At 38.2% G+C, this 15,372-nt stretch overlaps 2 protein-coding genes across 4 annotated transcripts in view; both read right to left on the minus strand.

Annotated features, from left to right (window-relative positions):
• The window catches only part of wdhd1 (WD repeat and HMG-box DNA binding protein 1), a 26,308-nt gene extending 20,365 nt beyond the window's left edge, over positions 1–5,943 (minus strand). The window contains exons 1-6 of one of the 2 annotated variants that reach the window (XM_058398164.1): positions 5,791–5,943; positions 4,309–4,396; positions 3,391–3,502; positions 2,322–2,473; positions 823–934; positions 476–526 (exon numbers count right to left, since the gene is read on the minus strand). In XM_058398164.1, the coding sequence (XP_058254147.1) occupies positions 476–526; positions 823–934; positions 2,322–2,473; positions 3,391–3,502; positions 4,309–4,385 (504 nt within the window). In that variant the 5' untranslated portion in view covers positions 4,386–4,396; positions 5,791–5,943. The remainder of the gene's footprint in view (positions 1–475; positions 527–822; positions 935–2,321; positions 2,474–3,390; positions 3,503–4,308; positions 4,397–5,790) is intronic. The other variant, XM_058398165.1, reaches the window with a different exon arrangement.
• Positions 5,944–9,704: 3,761 nt separating this feature from the next.
• On the minus strand, positions 9,705–15,352 carry socs4 (suppressor of cytokine signaling 4). 2 transcript variants are annotated; one of them, XR_009205741.1, is made up of 3 exons: positions 15,173–15,352; positions 11,256–14,410; positions 9,705–11,093 (listed from the first exon to the last, which is right to left on the minus strand). XR_009205741.1 is itself a non-coding variant. In XM_058398679.1 (2 exons), the coding sequence occupies exon 2, from the start codon at positions 14,384–14,386 to the stop codon at positions 13,223–13,225; it is 1,164 nt and encodes a 387-aa protein (XP_058254662.1). In that variant the 5' UTR covers positions 14,387–14,410; positions 15,173–15,352; the 3' UTR covers positions 9,705–13,222. The 2 variants fall into 2 exon arrangements, 1 of the variants encoding a protein (XP_058254662.1); XM_058398679.1 differs by having other exon boundaries at positions 9,705–14,410.
• Between the last annotated feature and the right edge of the window lie 20 nt (positions 15,353–15,372).

A 15,372-nucleotide genomic window follows, 5' to 3' on the forward strand; every position in this document is an offset into this window, starting at 1 on the left:
AAAGAAAGAAAGAAAGAAAGAAACAAAGAAAGAAAGAAAAAGAAAGAAAGAAAAAGAAAGAAAGAAAAAGAAAGAAAGAAAAAGAAAGAAAGAAAGAAAGAAAGAAAGAAAGAAAGAAAGAAAGAAAGAAAGAAAGAAAGAAAGAAAGAAAGAAAAAGAAAGAAAGAAAAAGAATCTGGTGAGTTTAGAGCAGTTATAATGTACTGGATCACAGGAACTGACTGGACGTTACAGAACATTAAAAGTAACTACAGAGAGAATAAACAGCATCTTTTTTAATAACTACAAACATGTAACATGGTCAATTCTTTTTATTTGAGGAAGAAGGGAATGAGATTTTTTAGCACTTCAGTCTCCTGACCGTTTCCACACCAAGATACAAAAACCCTGCAGGACTACAGGACAAACACCGTGGTCCGGTTATAGAGTGATCAGAGCCTCCACAATCATGACGATTATAAAGAGAAGTGTTTACCTGCTGCTCTACAGACCACACCGCCACCGAGCCGTCACAGCTGGAGGAGGCCTGCGGAGGATCACATCTGCATTAGCACGCTCTTTAGAACAGATCTCACCATGGAGTGAGGGCTGTGCTGCGCAATTCAACTAACATTCAGGTTACAAAAAAGATTTTAAAATATACTAAATAACCAAAAACGTATAAAATATTAGAACTTTCTTGGCAATGCCGGGGCTTGAACCCTGATCATCGCATCGCCAAGCTCTCTTCATCTTAGTTGTGTGTGATTTGTTCACAATTGTTCAACGGTAACCAAAAAGCACCTGTCAAACGGTGGCTGTGGAAATGTCTGTTCTACTTACAACATACTTGTCGCTGGGGTCAAAGGTCACGCTGAGAACAGGTGCGTCGTGACCGCGTAGGGTCTTCTGCTGACTGCTGTCCGTCACCTCGATCACCTTTATCAGGAAGTCACTGAGACACAGACGGAGAGATGGTACTGATCTTTTGGTTCGCGGATGGGAAATGAAGGCAAAACTCATTTCCTAACGCAACAGGAAGAGAAATCAAATAACCTGTTCGGGTATCGGCTGACGGCGCACGCCTGGTCAATATTCACAGCAAAGCAAGTGCGGGAAAACGGCTGGATCGATGGGAGTGACATGGTGTGCAATGTTTCCACATTTAAAAAATAATCTATACATCCAAACAGTCAGGCATTAAGTCGAGAGCATGAATACTGTGAAGTGATAACATACATTTCACTTCCTCTCTATACTGAGACACAGTAATACAGTGAAAGTGCAATGCACGACCTGGCCACTAGAGGGCTGTCAAGAGCTACAACCGCACATACATTCGCACTAATCACATTCCTTTAAGCAAAAGATTCAGATCTCGGTATAAAATCAGTAATAAATTTAAAAAAAGCGTTTACAATTAAAGGAAAGGAAAAAAACGGGACATCTGGTGCTGAGAACAAGGAAAAATCTCCAATCTCCAAATTTATTTGCTGCCATTCGGCACGCTCTAGTTTACGGCGCTTCATTTACATGAGACACGCCCCGATTGCACCAGTTAGCCAATCACAAGTAAGCTTTCAGAAAATGAGTGTGAAGATTACTTTTAGTCAAATTAGTAGAGTAGAATAGAATTATAGAATAGAATAGAATAGAATAGAATAGAATTATTTGTTAGAGGTTAAAGTAAACAAAATGGCAGAAAAGGTGAGGAAAAAAATAATTAAATAAATAATTATAAATTTATAAATAATAAATAATTTAAATGTCTAAACAGTTTAAACTTAACACAAGATAGTCCAAGAGTTTATGGCCAGATTTAAAAATGTTCAATTATAATTTGTTATAATAAATTATAACATTATAATTATGTAATGAATTTAAATTGCATTTAAAAGAAATGCAATGAAAATAAAGCAAATTTCCTAAATGAATAAAAAAATTTGGAATTTTGAGGATACTAAAAATAATTATACAGGAACCGCCCATCTGCCCAAGACTCCACCTCCAGGTTGTTGCATTGTGGTGTATCTTGTACTAATGAGCTGATAAAAGATCTGATCTCAGCGTTTTGGATTAAGTTTAAAATGTTCTCACTAATCTCCACTATAGTTTCATATGATGCCCATGTACACGCTATTGTCACGACGAACCCTTACTTAGTCTGTCAATACTGACTTCCATGATTTAACTGCTTTTTTCAGGTCGATGATATTGCTAAATCTGTGGAATCTGCATGTGATCGTTTTACGATAAGATTCACCAAACGCCGCTTTGATGAATAAATGCCAACATCGGTCATTTCAGAACATTAAAAAAACCCACAACAGCACCAGCATTACCTGGAGCCGGCGGCGACTCTCGTGCCGTTGGAGTTGAAGGTGACGTGATTTGCGTTGGTGGTAAAACGGGTGAGTATTCCATCAGGATCTCCGTCGGGAAACGTGTGGATCTGGACGGTGTTATTGGAAACGGCCGTGACTAATTTCCCGCCCTGTAAGAGGAGAGAAATCAGAGCTACAATGAGTTAAGATGAGAGAATCAATTTGGATTACTCTGTTACACATCAGCGAGGGTGCCGAGATTTCCCCCCCTTCAAATATACGCAAAGCAACTGCTCAGATTTTTAAAAAAAGTCACTGGTGAGCACTGCTTAATGATAAGCAGCTCCTACGTTTTGTTTTCTCGACCACATGGACCCGCCCACTTGCTTTCTATTGGCTGACAAGACAGTCTTGGGAACTCAATCATCCTTTCCCTTTCAGTGAATTTGGTCAGAGCTACAGCTTGGTTTATGGTTTTAAAAAAAAAAAAAAAAGAAGAAGAAGAAAGGAGAGAGAGAGAGAGAGAGAGAGAGAGAGAGAGAGAGAGAGAGAGAGAGAGAGAGAGAGAGAGAAGAAGAAGGAAAAAAGAAATACGTAAATTTCAGGCGCATCCCATATCGTAAATTTTAACACCTCTGCATTAATAAAAATTTCCCCATATAAAACCTAGTTGAATTTTATTTGGAAAAATACTGTTTGTGTAACTTTTTAACATCTGATAATGGTGAAAACTTTCTAGAAGTGTGACTCTCCCTCAATCGGTCAAAATGTTAAACAGTACATAATATTTAACAAATTAACTGATTTGTTACTGATTTGATTGAACCCTGATTCAGTTTCATTTCAATCTGATTCAATATGCATCAGTTCAGCTACATTTCAATCAAAGAAAGTAAATAATAGCCGTATTTACTGCTTTCAAGCTCAAGAAAGAAACTGGAGCGCACTCTCTCTCACACAGACACGGAAAATCAAGATTTTTAACAGGTTTTTTTTTGGTCCGATTTGATCCGGATCATAGCTTATAAATAAATGTTGTTGTTTAGTGGACTATTTTCCCTTTACATACAAAAAAAGGATGACTTACTCTCAGTGCTACAGAGTAGGCCTTCTCTCCGACATTTATGGATTTAGGATCGTCGTCGTCTAGACTTTCCCATACGCGCACGTCTCCGTCGCTTCCACACGTAACGATATACCTACAAGTACAGAGATTACAAAGGTTAGAAACTAAATGAAGGAGAAACTGAGAACATTTTAATATAATCACAGAAACAAATTAAGGATACAAAAACAGGCAACAAAAAGGAAAGGCTGGTTGTCTAAACTCCGCCCCTTGTCTTCTTTAAGGAAACATTTCTGCCAACCTTATGAATTTATTTGCTCTTAACGAATGTCTTAAGGAGGAGCCAAACACAACAGAACCTCTAATGGTCAACAAAAATACACCAAATGGTATGAAGACATGAGTAGTGACTAGCAAAGCTGAGGCTGATTTCCTTCTAACCCAGACTGTAGATTCATGCAACTTCAGCCTAGGTCACACTACAGGATTTTAAGCCCGATTTGCAAATTAACGAGCTCGCCGACAGATCGGTCTGTGATCGTGGGAAAATCAGCGGGTGATCAGCGCTCAGCAATCTTTATGTGTGAACTACTCAACGATGCATCAAAGAGGCTCGCTGACGCCTCGCAGACAAAATCCAGATATCCGGCATGTTAAATATCTGGGACTCGACATCATGTGGTGTCAACTGTAGCTACGACCTCCAGCCAATGAGAGAGAAAGTCAACAGAGTTGAGAGTTGTTGTCAGATCGTGTGGTGTGCGACCCCCTCTTGTGGATCATTTACGAAGCGTCGCGTAGTGTGAACACCACAAGGACAAAAAGACCTACAGTGAAGTCATGTAGTCTGAACAGCAAAGCGATCTGCCGACGGTTAAAGTCTTGTAGTGTGAACTAGCCTATAGCAAAGACAGATCAGTGGTTTTTAGCGTTACTCACTTGCCGTGCTCGTCAAAGCAGACGTCCGTCTGGCCTTCTGAGTGGCCGTAGCGCATCGGCTTTCTCTCACAGGGCATCGTAGGTCCTCCTGTAACGACACACAAGAAGAAAAAAACTCTAATAAAGTAACGTCTATAATCTTACATAGCAGCCTTACACCGAACAGGCATAACATTATGACCACCTGCCTAATATTGTGTTGGTTTCCTTTTTGCTGCCCTCATGCACTGTGTATTCGGACACCTTTCTATCAAAACCAGCATTAACTTCTACAGCAATTTGATCAACAGTAGCTCGTCTGTTGGATCAGACCACACAGGTCAGCCTTCACTCCCCACGTCCATCAGTGAGCCTCGACCGCCCATGACCCTGTCACCGGCTCACCACTGTTTCTTTTCATTGGATCACTTTTGATAGATACTGACCACTGCAGACCAGGAACACCCCACAAGAGCTGCAGTTTTGGAGATGCTCTGATCCAGTGGCCTAGCCATCACAATTTGGCCCTTCATCAAACTCGCTCAAATCCTTACGCTTGTCCATTTTTCCTGCTTCTAACACATCAACTTTGAGGACAAAATGGTGACTTGCTGCCTAATATATCCCACCCACTAACAGGTGCCATGATGAGGAGATCATCAGTGTTATTCACTTCACCTCTCACTGCTCAGAATGTTATGCCTGATCGGTGTATACAAATACTCAAGAAAACAATGTATAAAATTCTCAAACACCTTGAGCACAGAGTAATTTGAGTGTTTTCTAAACCACAAACACCCCTGGCTTTGCTTCATGGAAGTCCTACAGAAGCATTATGGGTATTTTTTTCATCATTCAGTCTACACTGTTTGGACTCCAACCTCCTGCAGTGCATTGTGGGATGTCAGGAGAGCACCTTCACTACATTATGCACTCTTTAAGAAGAGATCTAGCTTTAGAACCTGATCTTGGAGAACCCATGGTTCTAGTAAAAGGAAGTGCAATGAGGTGCACCAGCTCACGTGCACGCACACAAATGACCGCTATACAAAGCAATATGTTCCTCAAAAATGCAAAAAAAAAAAATCTCTAGACAGTACTATGAATATTAAAATATAAACAACAACAAACAGACAAAACAAACAACTTAGTACACTGGAATTCTCAATCAATCCTGTCGAATAAGCGAGGCTTCTGGTGAACTTGGAAAGTAAACTAGCTAACTAATAATAACCATGCATAATCGAACAATTATAAACTTGTTCATGTTAAATGTTATGGGTCTGCGATACCAAACAAACAAACAAACAAACAAACAAACAAACAAACAAAAAGCATTGAAGCATACGTTACATAGTGTAATGGATTTAAGGGTAACTCCCGCACGTTACATAAAACCAACACGCAAAAATAATAATTCTATAATTAAACATCTGGAACCACAGTGTTATACGTTTTTAATTCTTTTAATTATTGTTGTTGTTGTTGTTTTTCTGCACTCACCTCGTTATTGGCGGCAATTCTCCTTAAATTAAGCTTTCAACTCCAGTCTCCCGCGCCGAAATAATGACGTAAAAAAGAAGGCGTGGGCTTCCGTGTTTCCCTCGCCTCTATTAGTCAACGCATGCTGTTTGGCTCCACCCATTATACGCGTCAGCCGTGATCACGGACAAAACAATCCAACAGAATGAAATAAACACGCTTCGCATATGTAGCTTTATTCAGCTACATGTAAAAAAAAAAGTTCATAAAATATGTCCGACTAATAGAATGATTTTTTTTTCTTATTTTAAAAAAATTAACACGTCCACGAGAGGAACGCGGGGTCGTATGGACCAATCAGTTATCTCCTTTTCATCCGGGTATTCATGGACTAGCTAACATGCTACGTAATAGAGAGATCCAGTTTTTTTTTTAAATGAACTATTATACGACAAACATTGTTAATAAAAATTTAAAATATTGTTACACGAATTGAACAAGCAAGCTTTTTTGTTTGAAAAAAAATCTACGCGCTGATAATTATAATAATAATAATGCTAATAATAATAACAATAATAATAATAATCGAGACACCGGAAGCACAAGTGTTTATGGGATATGTAGTTTGTTTTGTAGTGGTTGTACCGGAAGTAACACAAAATACACTTACAGCCTGGTCATAAAACCCGTATGAGTCGAAATATATTTAGTTTTTGAATGAAATAAATAAAATTAAATAAAAATAAGTAAATAAATACATAAAAATAAACAAACAAACAAACAAATAAATAAATAAAATTAAATAAATAAATAAATAGTGATTATTTCTTTCCTTCTTCAACTTTCTTTCTTTCTTTTTTTTCCAAAAAAATGTCTAATGGCTATATGCTCTTGAAAAGGCTGTGAAGGCTAGAAATCCAATAATGCAGGTCATCCGACACCGAGCAGCTTTTTCCATGGGGAAAGACAGACGGTTTGCTTCAGTTCTTTTTTCTCTCTCCCAGGAGTAATCTGATAGGAAGTGCAGGAAGCAGCTACAGACACTGCCTGATATACGATGGCAATGAAATTCAATAACAAACCACAGGGATGCAGAAGATGGAATGGCAGAGAAGAGTCTCTTAAGGGAAAAATCAATTTTTTGATAGTCTACCAGACAATAATAAAGGTCTAAATGTGTACATTCTGTCAAGAACATACAGCCCAAAATCAGCGTCCCACTGATATTACACTTCAAGTTAAACAACATCTATAACTATTAAAATACTACTATATTAAAAAAAAGACTTTTTTATTTATTTATTTATTTATTTATTTATTCATTCATTCATTCATTCATTCATTCATTCATTCATTCATTAAGTTGAATCGCTCTGGAATATTTGGTCAAATGTTTAGGAAGTTGCATCATCTGAATTTCATGAAGATCATGGAAGGAAGAAGGAAAATATGTTCTCTTTTTATTTTATTTTATTTTATTTTATTTGTTTTTAAGTTATAAACTGACAGATGAGCTAAAATCAGCAAAAATACTTATTCTGTATATTTTGTAAGTCTATGCTTAAAATAATCCGCCCAGTTAAAAAAGAGTAAAGAAAACACATTTAGTTGGTTTTTTTTTTAGTTTGTTTGAATGTGTTTTCTTAGTTTCAGTGTCAAAAAAAAATGAGGATTTATTAAAAGATTTAGAAGGGTTGAATGTTGCCTCAATATTGTAATCAAACCTATAGGCAACAACATGCATTAAGTGTTACATCATTTATTCTTAAAATTTATTCTTTAAAAAAGTGTTACACCATTTATTCTTAAAAATGTCATCAGACAAAACAAACGCACAGAAGAAGCGAAATTTTACCCAGAAATATAAATATAAATTCAAATTCAAAGAGACAAGCCCCGCCCCCTTAGGAGGACCTTGGAATTTTTTAGTTATTTATTATTTTTATTTATTTAATTTTTTTTTTTGTTATTTTAGTTACTTATTGTTTAGTTAGCTATTTCTAATAAACAGACATATTAACTCATTATTCTGTCTTTTTTCTCTCTTTTATATGGTTGATTTTACTTTTACAAGATTTTAAGATGTCATCATTACTCATCCTCGGTCATCGTTAGTCATCATTATATGCACATTTCCTTGACTAAACAGACAGTCAGCCACAAGCCATCGGGCTCCATCACCATCTGAAGTCATAGCGATAATTTGTTCATGTGAACATTAATATTTAACATTGATGGGTTTTACAATCGATGTTTATGGTTCCTGCAGAAGTCATTTGAGAATCTGGTTTCTCACATGAATCTACATTCAGAGTAAATACACCACAGCAGACTATACGCAGTCTTTAGCTTACACTGCTTGCTTTGAGGAAATGGCACTCATGAACTAGTGACCGATGGAGAAAAACATCCACGCATGAGTCTTCATACAGAGAGGTTTCATATATCACATTCTACTGAAATAAATTTCACCATTAATCTCATGGAAATGTTCAGTGTAGTTTTCAGGTCCATATTTTTATTCTGTTGAAGCTAACAAAGCCACTGACAGACCACATGAGTCTACAGTCTAAACTGGAAAGCGATCAGAATTTTTATTTCAACCGTTAATGGTGCTGTTCCACAAAAAAATCTAAAATAACCTGCTTTAAAAAAAATCCATGTGGTGTGCTTTAATAGGAAAATAATCAACAACACGTAGTGTGAACGCAGCCTGGTGTAAAACGTTACTGTTACCTCCTTGTATGGATGTTATTTTCCGATACTAGATAATGAGGTGGTAGCTGACTGGTTAAAGTGTTGGACTACTGATTGGAAGGTTGTGAATTCTAAACCCCAGGTCCACCAAACTGCCACTGCTGGGTCCTTGAGCAAGGCCCTTGACCCTCAATGTTGTATAAAATGTAAGTTGCTCTGGATAAAGGTGTCTGCCAAATACCATAAATGTAGATAATAGCACCTACTGAAGTGTTTTATTCCATTATTAATCAATATATCATACTTATATACATATATGTATCTGTTGTAGACGCTCCTGAAGATCTCGATGGAAAACTTTTACAGCTTTACTTCTGACCGTTGCGAAATAATGACATTATTCCGAATACAAGAAATTATGACTGTAGTCTCTCTGTACATAGCATTCAGGAGTTCGTAAAATGGATGAAATTCTATTATAGACACCAGACAGGACTTCTGGGGTCTGAGACAAAAAAAGATAGAAATTTCTTTTCGATTAGCTGGTTTAAAATAGAAATAAATAATAATAATTAGGGTCTTATTTCAGAATCTTTTAGTAAAACTGTATGTTTAAAACAAACTAAAAATTGTGGTCAGATTTTAAAAAATGTTATGTTAACCCTCTTGAGATTTTGTTGGTATTCATGTTGCTAAAATGGTGGATCACCTCCTAATAGCGGCGTTTGCTAAATTTTCCAGTAATGCAGCTCAGCCACCGCAGCACATCAGCCACCACAGCATACCATGCTATTACAGGGTGCCATTACTTTTGTCTCGGATTACCTTCTTTCATGTGATTATTGTGGAAAGGCTTCACTTTCAAATGTTCACTAGATTTGTGTTGTGTAACTGAAATACGCAACACGATCATATGATTTCTGAAGCTGATCCTTCATGGAGTTTCTTTATACATCAATTTACACAAACTCTAATGGACTATGAATATTTTTTCCCCCATGAAGAAATTGGAATTTCTCAAATACCACGATTCTTTAGCAAACGCTCTTGAGAATGATTTACGAATGATTTGCTTCATATCCGGTTTGATAAATGAAGCCCTTTGTGTGGATAAAAGCAGGATTGGGAAACCTTATTAAAAATGCATCATGATGACTTTACAGTCTTTTATCATCCATCCATTCTTAATAGAAGCAATACAAAGAAAAGATCATTCACACACATTAACCTGGTCGGTATTTATAGGCAGAATTTATTGAAAATTGTGAGCTAGTACACATGATGGAGGAACTGGTTAACAATATGATCCACTTAAATGTGCTTTAAAGGGTGATGACATTGTAGGCTATGATATGATAAAACTGAGATGTCCAATTGTTTTTAACCCCCCCCCCCAACACCATTTCTTTCTGACCGTTATGTACATACGATGTTAAAAAAAAACATTATCATGGCTGTTCTGTCTCATTAGGAAGGTCAGCCAGAGAGTTCAGCTCATATACACAGTATACATAGAATATCAGACATTATAGTTTACAACAACATCTTTTCATATGGGGTATAAGTGCAAAATCTGCTAAAAAGGCAACAGGTAATTCGGAAAAGGGTTTAAATATCATTGGCTGTTGGTTATACTGTAGATGGAGAAAACGGCCACGCGGAATTTTGTGCCATTTGAACAAATAGATGAACAAATCTATGCAGAAATCCTGCATGGCTGTTCCAAAGAAAGACAAAACCATTGCATAATTAAGCTCAGGTTTATGTCTGAGATCTCATTTGCATATAGCACAGTCAGTAGAAATGTAAAAAGTACGTCTCAAGCGTAAGTCATGGACTGTCACATCTAATCATGAGTATACGGTAGTGGTTCAGTAATATGCGATGCAATTAACCTTAAAGTCTTGAAGACGTTCATGTGAAAATATTTCTGAAGTTTGTCTTCGTTTTGAACCTGAACACTGAAAAGTTTTGAAATGGACATTTTTGTATTCTGAAGATACAGATATGTTGGCGCCTATTGATTTTTGATAGGCTCCTGATTGTCGATTGATGCGCAGCTGATATGTTGTTGGTGTTTCTTATCTATGTACAGTATAAACACTTTTCCTGCATGCAAGTCTTTTGTTTAAATGACCGGAAGCCTGGGAAAACCCTTCAGATGGTACTGTGGCTGTTTTTTTTTTTATCTGTCTGTAAAATACTGTAGCTGGAGTTTGGGACTCTTCTCCTCCTCACCAGAAGAGGTGAGGGTATAATAATAGAGTAAAATATTAGCGCAAACTCTTGCAAAGACTTTCTGTTCATTTATACATTTAATCTGTTCGAATTCTTGCCATTACCGAACAGTGTATCTTCGGAGGCTTTTGTTCTGTCTCACTGCCTCGCTATGTTTTGACCCCATGTCATTGTATACCTTAGATTATCCTTTGACTGTGTTTACTCTTGCTGATTGTTTTGACCTTTGGTCTGTCGTAAAGTTTTTCGACTTGGATAATATATTTTCATTTTGTCTGCCAAATAAACCTTGTTGCACCCAGACTCCTAGCTTTGAAACCTTTTATAAAACATAGTGGATTTCTCCAATATGATGTGGAAATATGTTTACGTTTAGACTACTTTTTAACCTTGGCTTCCAAAGTTCAAGGTCAAAATGTCTGAAAAGGTCTAAATCCGATTTCTTTTACACAAGATCAAGCTGAGGGATGGAGCCAAAAATTGCGGAGGACCGTATCAATTCGATTTGTAATCAGATATCAACTGTCTAAATATCTGAAATGGTCCAACACCGAAGTCGGACTGAATTGTATCCCTTTTCATCTTTTGAGGTGTAACAAGACCATACTTATGATATTTCTGAATTTCAAATGGGGCAGTGGCGGGGGTTGTGGTGGGGGCAGAGGTGGCTCAAGTGGTTAAGGCTCTGAGTTGTTGCTCGGAGGATCAGCACCACCAAGCTCCACTGTTGGGCAATTGAGCAAGGCCCTTTACCCTCTCTGCTCCAGGGGATGCTGTATCATAGCTGCCCCTGCGCTCTGACCCCAACTTTCTCAGCTGGGATATGCGAAGAAAAGAATTCCACTGTGCTGGAATGTATGTGTGGCGATAATAAATTCTTCATGCCCTCTTCATGCCCTCAAAATGTCACTGTGTGAAGGGTTTTCCCAGGTACCTGTATTAGTCTGGACAATTACATTTGATAAAACTACAATCATGGGAATGTGGTAGCTCAGTGGTTAAAGTGTTGGATTATTGATTTAAAGGTTGTGAGCTTGAATCCCAGGACCACCAAGCTGTCCCTACTGGACCCCTGAGCAACCCTCAATTACTCAGTTGTATAAAACAAATAAATAAATAAAATTAGATGGACGTAAGCTGCTCTGGATAAGGGCGTTGGCCAAATTCAGTAAATGTTAAACCATAAAGTCTTTCAAATGATTACTACATGAAAGTTTAAATATAAAATACACAAAGCTGAAAAATACAGAACTGCTGCTGAAAATCACAAAAGCATGTCCTAAAATATAATATGTAGTGTTTGGTTCCCTTTCGAGTCTGGTTGCCAGGTTTAGTCATTATGGATCAAAATCTACATCCAGATTTCTGTAAAGCTGCTTTGTGACAACATCTATAGTTCCCTAAGTGCTATACGAATACAATGGCCTGAGAGGATCCACTTCAAGTTCTGTTTCAAAAGACTCAGGATCTCTGCGTGCTCATTCCTGGCCTTTTCTACTCGATCATTCAAAATGACCTTTATCAGGAAGACGTTTTTCATCCGACGGCTTTCTAGAGGTTTCTCCCGATTTAGTCGGCGTCAGCTCCCATCACATTATCAGTTACCGGTGCAGCAGGACCAAATGTGTTTCCATCTCTTCTGGTCAAACTGCTGCTTATGTCCCACTGAACAATGCTCCATCAGTTCGATTGTCTCTGCTCACTGTAATATTGTAGTTCCTTGAGTGATTTTAAGCTTGATGGCAGAAACGATGTTTCGACAAAGGATGTTTGAGGTCTTGTTAGTGATCTACAACTGATATGGAACACCATTTAAAAAAGATTTAATGCTTATTAAGAGCATTAAAGTTGAGTATGCATTTATGCAAATATGTTTTGTGATTGTCCGTGAGACTTAACGACAGTCTATAAAAACCGTAAGAACTTCAAATGCTAAACGAATAGGGGGGGGGAAAATGAAAATGTAGCAGGGAAATAAACAAACCCTGCATACACACTATCAGAAATAAAGATACCAAGTTGTTTCCTGATCTTTCCTTACAGATACATGTTTTGTTCCTGTGGGGTGTGTATTTAAAGTACGTCAGAGGTCCTTGAGGTTTAATTATGTACCTAAAAATTATACCATATTCAATTTTTCAGGTAAAACATAGCTAGAGATACAAAAGCCGATACCACAACAAGAAATAGTAGAGTTTGGTACCTCTTTTTCTGCAGTGAAATCACAGGAACATTTTTTTTATGCTGCTTTTTGGGGGTTTTTTTGGTAGCTGTAATGTCAATTCTGTTAACTATTATTACCCTGTCTTGTATAAATGAGCTAATAGAAGCCCAAATTGATTGTAGAAAGGAAGACCTTCATCCCACCCAGAAAACCAGGAGCGGTAATGCTTTTTCAGACTCTGAGAGATGGCTGCAACGTCGCCATGTTGCATTTGTGACCTTCTTCATTTGCGAAGAAATGACACCACTCAGGAAGCCACATTCCTTACGGTTCTAACACAAGTCCGTTTGTTCATCAGACATCGCAAGCCCCATCACATTTGAAGTGGTATTGCCTGAGGTAATCCCTGAGTGTGTGAGGCAGGGGCAAAGTCTCGATGCCCTGATATGTAGTGCAGCTACAGATCAACGCCCTGCATAGATGCTGCAGGGAAAAGGGGAAGTTCCTGGGCAAGGGGCGAGACAGGAGCGGCTCAAAGAACAGGCACGTGGCTGGATCGCTGTAGTGCTTCAGCAGACCTGTGACGCTCACGTCTCTGTACATGCAGGGGTCACGGCAGTCAAAGCTGAAGCGCTTGCCGCTTTGCTCTATGCGGGCGTGCAGAGAGCGGCTGTAGCGCCTGAAGCTGACTGAGAACAGGTAGTCATCCTGGGCAGAGTCTCGGAGCAGGAAGGTGCCTTCAGGCTGGCCTTCTAGGAGCTGCTCGGCCTCGAAACGGTTTAGGACGCCCCAGTAACAAGGGCTGTTGTTGATCTGAAGAAGGTCAGGCACTAAGATGTAGTCGGCATGTGCGCAACACTGGGGAGCGCCGGGAATGAAGGACGAGTCCCAGTCAGTCAGGCTGGAAGCGCCGTTAGAGCTGACTTCCTCCCAGGAAATAAACGTGGAAGGAGATGTGGACATCCTTCTGCTTTTGTGATCCTCAAGGACTAACGATGCGTTCTGATGTGTGCCATGCTTCTTGATAAGGTGCCAACACTGCGCCAGTTCGGACTTTGGTGAGAAGGGACACTTGTCCTCCATGAGCTCGGACACGTGAATCTTGCGCTTGGACCACAGGAGCACCGAGAACGGGCGCGAGGAGCCACTCTGGTGATGATGGTGGTGATGGTGGTGGTGGTGATGATGGTGGTGGCCACGGAGAGGGAGACACTGCCCCACTGCATCCTGGAACTTCTGTCTGAGAGAACGGCGAGACAGCGCTTTTCTGCACATGGTGTCTATGTCTCCGTCTCCGATTGCCGCGCAGCTGCATTTCCTTTCCCTCCGTCTCTGGGGACAGGAAGTCGAGCGGACGTTTTGCTCATCCGCTGTGTCTCCGTCCTCTCCCCCTCTTGCTGGGGCGTCATGGCGCGGACCACGCGAACGTTTCTTGACGCTGCGGATGTAGCTGTCCACGCTCCAGCTACGCAGGTTTTTGGGACGTGCGTCTGAGGGTCTGGATTTCTTCTCCGACATAATGTGGAGGATTTGCTTCACGTGCTGCACAGGATTAAAGGACAAAGTCAGATATAGAGGGCAGTTATAATATTTAGTATTTATTAATAATAACAATAATAATTATAACTATAATAATAAAAAAATAATAGTAATAAAACATTTTAATATTTAAAAGTCGTTAGTCATATTAAAAAATAATGAAAATAATAAATAAAAATAATAAATGATATGCCTTCCTTATTTCCTAGACAAAAATGTACTATTTTAAACTTTAATAATAACTTTAATAAATATACATATTTTAATTATTCATAACTAAAGAATTATATACTAAAGCACAGCAAATAAATACGCATACGAGAGGTTTGTTTAATCAAAAAACTTGTCAAAAAATGGAATTCTTTCCATTTTACAAATTATTTAAGACTTGAAATAATCTTTCAATGCATTTAATATCTTTTTTCTAGTAATAAAGAGAAGTTGATGTTTAAAAAAATAATAAATATAAAATAAAATATTAAAATAAATAACAGTTTCGTTAAAAAAAATAAATAATTACATAGATAGATAGATAGATAGATAGATAGATAGATAGATAGATAGATAGATAGATAGATAGATAGATAGATAACAAGAAATATTATTTGTAAATCACCATTAATATAGATAATGTAGCTCTATTTACTTCACAAGTAGAAAATAAGACAAAAGTCTTTAAAATAATATCAGAATACAATTCCAGCATTAATCTAGATAGCAAAATGAAATGTATCCAAATGAATAATCATTTTAAAAAAGTCTTACCTTCAAACTCAACAGCAAAGTGTAAAATATGAGTTGTTAATATTTAGTCCTCAGGCTGTGAATTGTCCCATGGCGTTAAGCAGCTCTCCGTGTGTGTGTGAGTGTGTGAGTGTGTGTGAGTATGGTGAGCGGCGCAGCGAGAGTATAATGAGCACAGAGAGAGAGCGTCTCTCGCCTTTAAAGAGCTCTCATGGAGCAAT

The sequence above is a fragment of the Hemibagrus wyckioides genome, linkage group LG09 (genome assembly GCF_019097595.1).
Source record: "Hemibagrus wyckioides isolate EC202008001 linkage group LG09, SWU_Hwy_1.0, whole genome shotgun sequence".
Taxonomy (NCBI): domain Eukaryota; kingdom Metazoa; phylum Chordata; class Actinopteri; order Siluriformes; family Bagridae; genus Hemibagrus; species Hemibagrus wyckioides.

Excerpts from the sequence above, each read along its gene's own strand:
- socs4 (XM_058398679.1), bottom strand. The coding sequence starts at position 14,386 with ATGTCGGAGAAGAAATCCAGACCCTCAGACGCACGTCCCAAAAACCTG.